Source organism: Dryobates pubescens, chromosome 3 (assembly GCF_014839835.1).
Source record: "Dryobates pubescens isolate bDryPub1 chromosome 3, bDryPub1.pri, whole genome shotgun sequence".
In the NCBI taxonomy this organism is placed as follows: Eukaryota; Metazoa; Chordata; class Aves; order Piciformes; family Picidae; genus Dryobates; species Dryobates pubescens.
The window spans coordinates 22548303-22559938 of NC_071614.1; the positions used below are offsets into that span (position 1 = coordinate 22548303).

General features: G+C 56.1%; 1 protein-coding gene across 3 annotated transcripts; it reads right to left on the minus strand.

The window, feature by feature from the left end:
- Positions 1 to 3481: 3481 nt before the first annotated feature.
- Positions 3482 to 9153, minus strand: TRIM35 (tripartite motif containing 35). 3 transcript variants are annotated; one of them, XM_054179770.1, is made up of 7 exons: positions 9061 to 9153; positions 7897 to 8350; positions 6837 to 6968; positions 6258 to 6488; positions 6108 to 6130; positions 5028 to 5149; positions 3482 to 4103 (listed from the first exon to the last, which is right to left on the minus strand). In XM_054179770.1, exons 1-7 carry the CDS (start codon positions 9144 to 9146, stop codon positions 3538 to 3540), a joined length of 1614 nt encoding a protein of 537 aa, XP_054035745.1. In that variant the 5' UTR covers positions 9147 to 9153; the 3' UTR covers positions 3482 to 3537. The 3 variants fall into 3 exon arrangements, with proteins under 3 accessions (XP_054035745.1, XP_054035744.1, XP_054035743.1); XM_054179769.1 differs by having other exon boundaries at positions 6837 to 6932; positions 7897 to 9146; XM_054179768.1 differs by having other exon boundaries at positions 7897 to 9146.
- Positions 9154 to 11636: the final 2483 nt, after the last annotated feature.

An 11636-nucleotide genomic window follows, 5' to 3' on the forward strand; every position in this document is an offset into this window, starting at 1 on the left:
AAGAGCTGGGCGCATCCTAGGAAACCTCCATTGTTGGGCGGGATGGGGGGGGGAGGGTGTCCCGATTTGCTCTCTCCCCCCCCCCCCCCCCCCCCCCCGCATCCCTTCGGAATGCTACAACCCCAGCGCCGACTGGTACCCGAGGGGAGGGGTTGGGTGGGAAGGGGGTGGGGGAAAGGTGCTGTCCTCCCTCGGATTGGGCAGAAATGACATCATCGCCGGGCTGCCAACCAATGGGAAAGCCGCCTGCGGCTCGGAAAGATCGGCCGTCCCTTTACATGGGGGGGGGAGGGGGGGGGAGATGGGGGCGCTGAGGTGGGGGTGGGCTCAGTTGGGGTGGGGGACTTCGTTGCATTCAGCTCAGTTGCATCCACACCCCCTTCCTCATCCATCACTCCCTTCCCCATCCATCACTCCCTTCCCCATCCATCACTCCCAACCTCGCAGGAGCAGCCAGGAACAACGTTAGAAGGAAATTAATAGTGAAATAATGACACAAAAAGATCTAATGACACAAAAAATGCAACAATGCAAACATTATAATAATACAAACAATATATTGGGATAGGATAGGATAGGATAGAATAGGATAGGATAGGATAGGATAGGATAGGATAGGATAGGATAGGATAGGATAGGATAGGATAGGATAGGATAGGATAGGATAGAATAGAATAGAATTAACCAGGTTGGAAGAGACCTTTGAGATCAAGGAGTCCAACCTATCACCCAACACCATCTCATCAACTAAACCATGGCACCAAGCACCCCAGCCAGTCTCTTCCTAAACACCTCCAGGGATGGGGACTCCACCACCTCCCTGGGCAGCACATTCCAATTCCCAATCTCTCTCTCTATGAAGAACTTCTTCCTAACATCCAGCCTAAACCTCCCCTGGCACAGCTTGAGACTGTGTCCTCTTGTTCTGGTGCTGGTTGCCTGGGAGAAGAGACCAACCCCCACCTGGCTACAACCTCCCTTCAGGGAGTTGTAGACAGCAAAGAGGTCTGCCCTGAGCCTCCTCTTCTCCAGGCTAAGCAACCCCAGCTCCCTCAGCCTCTCCTCACAGGGCTGTGCTCCAAACCCCTCCCCAGCTTTGTTGCCCTTCTCTGGACACCTTCCAGCAGCTCAACATCTTTCCTACACTGAGGAGCCCAGAACTGTACACAGGACTCAAGGTGTGGCAGTGATGATGTTATACTGATGATATAATGATGATGATATACTAATAATATAAATAATACTAATGGTAATACTGAACTAATATTATATCCTTCCAATAACTGTAAGCATCACAGGATGTTAGGGGTTGGAAGGGACCTCTGGAGATCTTCAAGTCCAACCCCCCTGCCAGAGCAGGACCATAGAATCCATCACAAGTCACACAGGGCTGGAAAGTCTCTAGAGAAGGAGACTCCACAACCTCTCTGGGCAGCCTGTTCCACTGCTCTGTCACCCTCACAGTAAAGAAGTTCCTCCTCATGGTGAGGTGGAACCTCCTGTGCTGTAGTTTCCATCCTTATCCTGTCACAGGGCACAAGTGAGCAGAGGCTGTCCCTGTCCCTTCTTTCCTGACACCCAACCCTCAGATATTTATAGGCATTGATTAGATGCCCTCTCAGACTTCTCTCTAGCTTGGAGAAGGTCCTGCCAGCGGTACCCACCATATCCCAGGTCGGTTCTCAGGGTCAGGGAAGGCCGTGCTGGCTACTAAGGAGGCTCCCACACAAACCCCACCCGTCCCTTATCAGAGCTCCCCTCAACTTCGTCCTTCAGTGAATCCTGGGTTCAGTTTTGGGCTCCTCAAAACAAGAAGGACTTTGAGGGGCTGGAGCATGTCCAACAAAGAGCAAGAAAGCTGGAGAAGGATCTGGAGCACAAGTCTTGTGAGGAGAGGCTGAGAGAACTGGGGTCGTTCAGAGGAAAGGAGGCTCAGGGGAGACTTCACTCTCTACAGCTCCCTGTGAGCATGTTGGAGTGAGGTGGGGCTCAGTCTCTTCCCAAGGAACAAGTGACAGGGCACAAGGAAACTGCCTTAAGTTCTGCCAGGGAAGGTTTAGGTTGGACATGAGGAACAATTTCTTCCTCAGAAAGGTTGCCAAGCCCTGGGACAGGCTGCCCAGGGCAGTGATGGAGTCCCCATCCCTGGAGGGGTTTATAAGCTGTGTAGCTGTGTTGCTGAGGGACGTGGTTTAGTGGTGACCTGGCAGTGCTGGGTTAATGACTGGACTTGATGATCTTAAAGGTCTTTAGCTGCCTAAACGATTCCAGCTGTGCATAAATGCTCAGCCCCAGGGAGACATCACCCGCTGCTGCAGGCTGGGTGATGAATGTCCTCCGGAGGAGAGGTCCATGCTGGTGGGAGGAGCAGCTTCACCGCCTTGGCTTCCACTTCAAGACATTTCTTTGTGTCTGGGTCAATGGAATTAATCTCAGCAAAGATGCAGGTACCATTTATTGCACAAACCCCCGGTTTTAGGTTCCCTCTTTTGGGGGGGTGGGGAGTGGTAGTGACAGCACCAGGGTACAGCACAGGGATGGCAATTGGATGCTCACACCGATTTTCCTCCTCTCCCCACATCCAGGGATGCTCATCTGGGCATGGATAACATCAGCTGACGTAATGAAGTTGGAGAACACCCCACACGGCACGCCTCAGCATCTCCCTTTTGTTTTCTGCCTGCCTGCTCTTGTTCCTAGGAAGCATCCTCTGTGATCAGGGAGAAACCATGGAAACCACCCGTTAATATCAGCATCCTGCCAGAGAGGTCCTGGCTGGCCAGGCTGCGTGGGCAGCCGCGGCATCCCAGCTCACCAAGCACCTTCTCTTTCCCCAGAGCATCACCTTGGAGCCCCAAGTGCTCACCAGAACGGAAAGACAGACCTTTTGGGCAGGATTAAGATCAAGACAGACCCAGCATGGGGTTGCAGAGGGTGGTTTTGAGCCTCCTCTCATCACACTTCTACCTCCAAACACCAACCTGCACATCATCACCGGACTCCTGCAGCTGGGGATTTGTGGAAAAGCCTTTCAAAGGGATAAAGTCCTGGGGAGGAGGAGGAGGAGGAAAGGGCTTGTTGATAGAATCAGAGAATTGTTAGGGTTGGAAGGGACCTCAAGGATCATCCAGTTCCAATGGGAAAGGAGCTGGGGGCGGGGCAGGGGAGGGTTGGGGGGGCACAGAAGCACAGAATCATATCAGAATGACAACCTTTATTAATGACTTTTTTTTAAAAAGAGACTAAATAGACACTTTTCTTCCTTTTCTTTTCTTCCTTTCTTCCTTCTTTTCTTCCTTCTTTTCTTTTCCTTTCTTTTCCTTTCTTTTTCTCTCTTTTCCTTTTCCTCTTTCCTTTTCTTTTTTCTTTTTTTTTTTTTGTTCTTTTCTGTTTTTTCCTTTGCTTTGCTTTTCTTCCTTCTTTTCTTCCTTCTCTTCTTCCTTCTTTTCTTTTCCCTAAGGAAAGCTGAAGGGGGAGGAAAAGAAAAAGCACCTGGGGAACCCCAAATGCAGGTGAAGGTGGCGGCGGCGGCGGCCGTTAAACAGAGACATCCTCCTGGACGCGGACCCGGAGGGGGCAGATGCGGAGGGGCTCGTGCACGGCGCCCACGGCCGCCGGCCCCACGTAGAAGTAAGGGTAGACGGCGGTGCTGAACTTCTCGTGGAAGGTGTAGATGTGGGCCCGGCGGTCGGCGTCGTAGAAGGACAGCTCCCCTTCGTCGCAGTCCAGCTCCACCCGGATGCGCTTGACGCTGCCCAGGGCGGTCTCCAGGCGCGTGGCGTTGGAGGCTCGGTCCATCTCGATGTCGATGCCGGGCAGGTGATAGATGTACCAGAAGCCGGAGCGAGCGTCGTGGTGGAAGGTCCACTGGGCGCCGCTGGGCGGCCGAGCCACCCCCACCCGCCAGTTCGTGACGCCGCCCAGGTCCACCTCCCAGGTGTGGAAGCCGTCTAAGAAGCTCCGAGAGCCCAGGATGCAGGGGGCCGAGGTGAAGCGCTCAGGGTTCTCCACCAGCATCTTGTAGCCTCTGTTGGTGACGCTGGTGAGGTCTTCTGACACCTCAAGCCAGCCCGCCGCGGAGTTGGGGTTGAAGGTGAAGGGGACTGTGGTGGGGACATGTGTGTTAGGAGCCTGGACTGCTGCAGGGATCAGCTGATGGGGGGACGGTAGCCCTGCAGGCATCCATCCTTCCATCCACCCATCCTTGCATCCATCCATCTGTCCATCCACTTGTCCTTCCATCCATCTGTCCATCCACTTGTCCTTCCATCCATCCATCCATCCATCCACCCACCTGTCCCTGCATCCACCCACCCACCCACCTGTCCTTGCATCCATCCATCCATCCATCCACCCACCCACCTGTCCTTGCACCCTTCCATCCATCTGTCCATCCACTTGTCCATCCATCCACCCATCAATCCATCCATCCATCCTTCCATCCATCCATCCATCCTTGCACCCATCCACCTATTCTTGCACCCATCCTTCCATCCATCCATCCATCCATCCATCCATCCATCCGTCCTTGCACCCATCCACCTGTTCTTGCACCCATCCTTCCATCCATCCATCCATCCATCCATCCATCCATCCATCCGTCCTTGCACCCATCCACCTGTTCTTGCACCCATCCTTCCATCCATTCTTCCATCCATCCATCCATCCACCTGTCCTTGCACCCATCCTTCCATCCGTCCATCCATCCACCTGTCCTTGCACCCATCCTTCCATCCATCCATCCGTCCATCCATCTGTCCATCCACCTGTCCTTGCACCCATCCATCCATCCATCCATCCCCCAGCTCACCATGGAGAAACACACCCTCAAAGGTTTCCCTTTTGGGGTGTAAATGCCCCAGAGCAGCCTTTATACTCTCCAACTCCCCTCCTCAGGCCCATCAGCCACAGGCATGGCTGCTCCATGCTCCTCTCCAGCACCCACCACCCTTGAGGCTGCCCCATGCAAAAGCTGCTTGAGCTAGTGCTGGGACAACCATCCTTTGGAGGGGGACTCAGCACCTCACCTACAGTGATGATGTTGAGCATCTTTTTCCACACGTTGTACTGCAGTGAGCCCAGGTACTTGGCAACGTCAAAAAGCATCCCTACAGGCATGCCCTCTGGTTCCTCAGCTGTACAGGCAATCCTTGGGCAGGGACAGAGGACAGAGATGGGTCAAGGATGGAGGAAGGCAGTGGGTTGGATCCCCTGGCACCCCATGTTTTGGCAAAGCCTTCCCCACTAACACCATCCATCTCCTTCCGGGCTTTTCTCCACAACCCAGGAGGATAGACAATGATGGTGGGAGGATCTCAGCGCCAACATCAAGGTTTTAATGCTGCCCCCAAGACCTGCAGTGCTGCTTTGTGTCTGCATGTGTGTTCCTTCACCCTGCCCAGAAGCGCCAAGGGGTGCTGCCTTGGCCTTGGGGCCCTCCAGTACCACCTTCTGCTGGAGCACTGTAATGGGTTGAGGCAGGTCCCCTCCCCACCACAGGCAGAAATAACGACTCAGGCAAACGGATTGCAAAAGTGATGAAAGTTTAAATAGAAAGCGGTGAATGTTACAGAAAACCCAAAGCGCAGTGACAAAGAAAGATCCCATCCCCACCTGAGGGTGCATGCAAAACCCCCAGGGCTCCTTCTTCCCCCTCCCTCTGCTGGGCTAGTCTCAGCTGGCCAGGCCTGAGACTGCCCGTCCCCCTGTGGCCTTGGGCCTAATCAGGCCCATGGCCGGGAGATCTCTCCCCCAGTTACCAAGTCTCGAAGAGGGAAGGAAAGAGGAAGTGCCAGACTCCGCACTGGATCTTATAGTGGTGCAAAGAATTATGGTAGGAAATACACAATTTCCTGTGTCCATCCCTCTGGGCTGGACTTCTGGACACAGGAAGTGAATGCACCAGGGGGGCACCCAGCTCAAACTACAACAAGCACCCAGACCCAGAAGGGATGTTCTGGTACAGGAAGTCACTTGGGGCAGTGACCTCACTCTGCATCCAGGCAGGAGACCCCATTCAGCCCCATTCAGGGAGGGAGAGTGGGGGCTCAGCCACCTCCAGCACCCTGTGCCACTCGGCATGGGATGCAGCGGGGACCAGGACTTACCTGCGCTTGCGGTTCTTGTGAGCCTGCAAGAGAAGAAGACATCAAGCATCAGACCCCCACTTGTAAAGAGTCCCAGGGGCTTATAAACACCCAAAGGTTCGCAGGAGGGTGCCAGGGCAGAGGTGGCACCCTGTAGGGCACGGACTTTACCATGAGGAAGGTGTAGTCGTCCTCCTTGAGGTCGTTCTGGAGCTGCTTGGCTTCGTTGAGCAGGGTGTGGCAGCTCTCCAACAGCTGCTTCATCTTGCCCTCGATGAAGTCCTGCTTGTGCTGCACCTCCTCCTGCAGCTCGTCCAGCAGTGCCTGCTCCTCAGCGCGCAGGAAGCTGTGCAGCTTCTCAAACTCCTGCTTGATCTGCTCCCTCAGCTGCGTCACCTCCGCCTGCCCCGTGGAGGGATGTCCCCACCTCCCATCAGAATCCACAGCTCCCCTGGGCTCCCCCAGCCTCCTCCTGAACTTTCCTCCAGAGCCTTCCAAGCAGCTCCAGTGCTCAGGGACTCGCTAGGCTCCCACTGGGCTCCTCCACAAATCAATGTCCCAGCCAGCCTCATCCCTCTGGTGCTCAGTTCCTCATCGGAATCCTTCCTCCCTCCCAGCATCGCTCCCCTCGCTCAAGGACAGAGCAGCCCAGGACGGTTCCACCCCAGAGCCAGCTGCACCTCAGGGGGTGTCTGTGCACACGTGTACACGTGTGCCAGGATCAGGCCCTACTGGGGAGGGGCCACACACCTGGTTGTGTTTCAAGATGGACTCGTAGGCACGATGGGCGGTCCCAAAATCCTTCACTTTATCCCGCAGGGAGGTCTCCATGTTCTTCAGCTTGGCCTGTGGAGATGAAATGCCTTCAGGAACCTCACAAGCCTATGCCCAAGTGGAAAAAGAGCACCAAACCCAGCAGGGTAAGGTTAAGCAGGATCCTCGCTCGAGTCAAGCTTTCCCCTCCTGCAGCCTGAGATCTGCCAGCGCTGGATGGGGTCAGTGTGGTGCGGGGCTGGGCAACGCCAGCCTGGGGCGCTTTGCTCCGTGGTGAATCCTCCCTTACATTTTTAAGCCCTTCTGCTGGTGCACACTCAAGTCCCTGCCTGTCTTGGTGCTGACAGCAGCTCCCAGGGAGGCTCAGCACCGCGGGCAGCTGGCCAGGCCTTGCCCAACAGCAGCCCCACGTCCTCCCCGCGACATTTGAAATCTGGCTCATCCCCCACGGGTGACTCAGGGAGGCAGCAGCTGCTTTCCTGGATGGGAAACGCAGCGGGGCCTGGCACGCTGCCCAGCTGCTGGCCAGAGCCCCATCCTCTCCTACTCCTCCCCACACAGCCGTGGCCCATCCTGCCCCGCAGGGCCCGGGGTTGTGTCCCCATCCCACATCCTGGGCGAATTGTGCAACCACTCCCAGCCTCGAGGCACTGCTGCAACAATCAGCTGCTGCAATAACCAGCATGGCCAGATCCAGCCTGGCCTGCCCCAGGATCAACAAGCCAAAGAAACGTGGGGACCAGCCCACCCTTCAAAACCCCTCAAAGAATCTGCCCACTCCCCTTCCCCACAGAGCAAACTGCTGGGGCACAGGGTGGCACTGGGTAGTTTTTAGGCAGGAGGTGAACTTCTGCGGGGATCCACCCTCACAGTGTGACTGCTTCATTCTTCATCCTGGCACGCTAGCAGGTACAACAAACCAAAGCCATGTGCTGGTACCAGGGCGTTTGCAAGCTGCACCCCTCCAGATGCCTTGGGGTGCTTTCCCAGGCCATCAATCCTCCCCCTCCCTGCCTTTTCCTGGAGCATCCCTCACCCTGAAATCTGTCGCTGTCTCCTGCACCGGCCGCAGCTTGTGCCCTTCGTGTTGCTTGGAGCTCTGACAGGCAAAGCATGCCAGCTCCTTGTCCTCCAGGCAGAAGAGTTTGGCCTCTTGGTGGTGCAGGGGACAGAGGGCGGCTGCCTGGCCTCGCCTCTGTCGTTCCTCCTTGAGGATCTTCTCCACCAGGTTGTTGAGCGTGTGGTTGATGCGGAGGTCGTCCAGCGAAGAGCGCTCCTTGCACACGGGGCAGACGTGAGCGCCGTGCTCCCAGGAACGGGTCACGCAGCCCTTGCAGAAGTTGTGGCCGCAGCCCAGCGTCACGGCTTCCCGAAAAGGGTCGTAGCAGATGGGGCACAGCAGCTCTTCCTTGAAAGTGGCCGTGGGGGACGTGCTGGCGGAGGTGGGCACCAAGCTGCTGATCGAGACGCTCGCTTCCCTCTCCATGGCACTGGAGAGAGAAGCGATGGATGGAGGGAAGCGGGAGCAGGATTTTCCGAGAGCCCCAGTTGGAAAAACAGCCCCGTTCCTGATGCAATCGTTTTCCTGCCTGTGACTCACCCCGCAGCTCCCTCCCCGGGCAGGCACCAGCCTGAGTGACACCGGCCCGGGCCACTGGCAGCCACCAAGGGCGGGCAGGCACCGGCCAGCGTGCCGGGATGAGCCGGCAACGTGGGGAAGTGGGCCGGGGGTGGCCGGACCCTTCGAGGGGCTTGTCCCTGTGTTCGAACCCTCAGCTTCGGGGTGGTCCCCGGTACGTGACCCCCACTCCCCAGACTCTTCTCCAGTGCCCAGACTCCCACGGACTTTCCGGTGTCCGGCCTCGAAGCACCGGACCCCCCGGGGCTGCTCCGCCGCCTGGTCCCCGGCCCCACTCCCCTGCCCCCGGTGCTCCTCTGCTGCCCGGTACCCCATTCTCAGTGCTGCTCCGATACCCGGATCGGGACGCTCATCCTAGGTGCCCGGACCCGGACCCTCTCAGCCATGGCAGTGCCGGTGCCCGCTGACCCAGTCCCGGTGCTGTTCCGGTGCCCTGACCAGGGCTGGCAGTCCCGGAGCTGCTGCGGTGTCCGGACGCCGACTCCTCGGTGCCCGTACACATGGGGTGCCCGTGCACATGGGGTGCCCAGCGCTGGATGTGTGTGTGTATGTGTGTCTTACCACTCCGAGGGCGAGTAGCAGCGCCTGGAGCGGCCTCTGCGCCGGACAAGGCGGCGGGACGGGGTCCGGCTGTACGCTTGCAACATCTCGGGGCTGCCGGTGGTGTGGGGCTCAGCCTGTGCCGGCGGAGGTGGAGGCACCGAAGGGGCGGGACGGAGCGGGCGGGGGCCGGCCTGAAGCCTCTGGGGCGGGACCTCGCCAGGCACAGCCTCACGACCCCATCGCCCCTTCTCCGGAGGCTCTGCCGTCTACTCTCGCGTCGGGCTTCAGCCTTTCTGCTCTTTCTGGGGGAGATCTTCACCCCTTCACGACTCATGTTGTGCTTGTCCCGCACGGGCTGGGGGGTTTAGGGTTCTCATAACACACCTCCACGGTCTGGGACCACTGACCCCCATTTGTTCGCCTCCCTTTGTGACCGCAGGAGCTGGAGGTTGCTCTTTTCCGGGCTTCCCAAACATTCCCTGAATTTCGAGAGCCCTGCGGAGAAAGACCTGGGGGCGCTGGTGGGTGAAAAGCTGGATGTGAGCCGGCAATGTGTGCTCGCAGACCAGACGCCAGCCGCGTCCTGGGCTGCATCCAAAGCAGTGTGGCCAGCAGGTCAAGCGAGGAGACTCTGCCCCTCTGCACTGGTAAGACCCCACCTGCAGTGCTGGGTCTAGCTCTGAGGTCTTCAGCACAGAAAAGATATGGACCTGTTGGGACAGGAGGAGGCCACACTCATGATGCAAGAGCTGGAACCCTTCTGCTGTGAGGACAGGCTGAGATTTGAAGTTGTTGTTCGGCCTGAAAAGGGAGAAAAGGTCTCCAGGGAGACGTTATTGCTGCCTTTCAGTATTTAAAAGGGACCTACAAGCAAGATGGGGAAGATCACAGGGAGGTGGTGGAGTCACATCACTGGAGGTGTTTAGGAAGAGATTGGATGGGGCACTTGGTGCCATGGTTTAGTTGATGAGATGGTGTTGGATGATAGGTTGGACTCCTTGATCTCAAAGGTCTTTTCCAACCTGGTCTATTCTATTCTATTCTATTCTATTCTATTCTATTCTATTCTATTCTATTCTATTCTATTCTATTCTATTCTATGGGGCATGGGTTATAGGTGACCTGGCAGTGCGAATGGTGGGAGATGATGATCTTAAAGGTCTCTTTAAACCAGAACAATTCTATGATTCCAATCTTCTCAGCAGGGTCTGATGTGACAGGACAAGGGGAGATGGTTTTAAATGAAGAGAGGGGAAAATGATAGAGTCACAGAATGGTTTAGGTAGGAAGGGACATTTGAAGGCCATCTATCCCAACTGCCTTGCATTCAGCAGGGATATCTGCCACTAGAGAAGGTTGCTCAGAGCCCAGTCCACCCTCACCTAGAATGGTTCTAGGGATGGAGCATCTACCACCTCTCTGGGCAATCTGGGCCAGTGCCTCACCACTCCCAGCAGAAAGGATTTCTTCCTTATATCTAGTCTAAATCTCTACCTCTGCTAGTGGGGGCATTCACTGTTGCTCTGAGGCATGCTGGAGGACACTGCACCACACTTGAAGTCTTAGAAAGATGAGCTAATGGGAGCTCAAGATGAGCACTGGGAAGCACCAGTGAAATACCTCAAAGGAATGAAGGGGTGTTGCTATAAGGAGGTGACCCAGTTGAAGTGCCTCAACACCAACACACAGAGCATGGGCAACAAGCAGGAGGAGCTGGAAGCCACCATGCTTCTAGAAAGCTACACTCTAGTTGCCATGACTGAACCTTGGTGTTCAGAAAGGGCAGATGAGAAAGGTATGGTGGAGGTGTTGCCCTCTCTGTCAAGTAAAGGATAGTGTGAAGGAGAAGGACTGTCCCTCAGGAATGGCCATGAGCAGCTTGAAAGTTTAAGGTTAAGAATGAGAGAATAAGGCAGCAAAGGGAATCTCAGGGCTAGTGTCTACTACAGATCAAGGGGAGCTTATTGATGAAGTCCTCATAGTCCAGCTCCAGGAGACTTCATGCCCTGCTGAGGCACTTCAACAACCCCAATATCTGCTGGAGAAGTAGCCCAGTGAGATGCAGGCAATCTAGAAGACTCCTGGAATGCATGGTGGATAACTTCTTAAGGTAAGCCTTACCCAGAGGGGATGTGACACTGGACCTGCTGGTCACCAACACAAGGAAGCTAATAGGGGATGTCAAGTTTGGAGGCAACCTGGGCTGCAGTGACCACTCACTGGTGGAGCTCACAGGCCTGAGAGACATGGGTCAGGCAAGGAGCATAGTCAGGACCTTGAGCTTTAGGAAAGTAAACTTCCAGCTCTCCAAGGAGTTAGACACTGGTAGGGTTGCCCAGAGAGGTAGTAGAAGCCCCATCCCTGGAAACATTCCAGGTCAGGTTGGATGGGGCTCTGAGCAGTCTGATCTAGTTGAAGATGTCCCTTCTGACTGCAGGGAGGCTGGACCTTTAAATGCCTCTTCCCACCCAAGCCTCTTCTGTGACTCCAGGAGCTGGTGCCTCAGTGGTTGCAGAGCCCAGCTGAGCAAGCCAAGATGTGCCAGGTGGTGTCTGCTGCTCCTTTGTCCAAGGCAGCCTGTCCATCCCTGCCTT

Coding starts and splice junctions, on each gene's coding strand:
- TRIM35 (XM_054179768.1), bottom strand. CDS start 8,814: ATGGGGTACCGGGCAGCAGAGGAGCACCGGGGGCAGGGGAGTGGGGCC. Junction 6,489..6,836: donor CCATCTTGAAACACAACCAG/GTGTGTGGCCCC, acceptor TCCACGGGGCAG/GCGGAGGTGACGCAGCTGAG. Junction 6,131..6,257: donor ACGACTACACCTTCCTCATG/GTAAAGTCCGTG, acceptor CTTCTCTTGCAG/GCTCACAAGAACCGCAAGCG.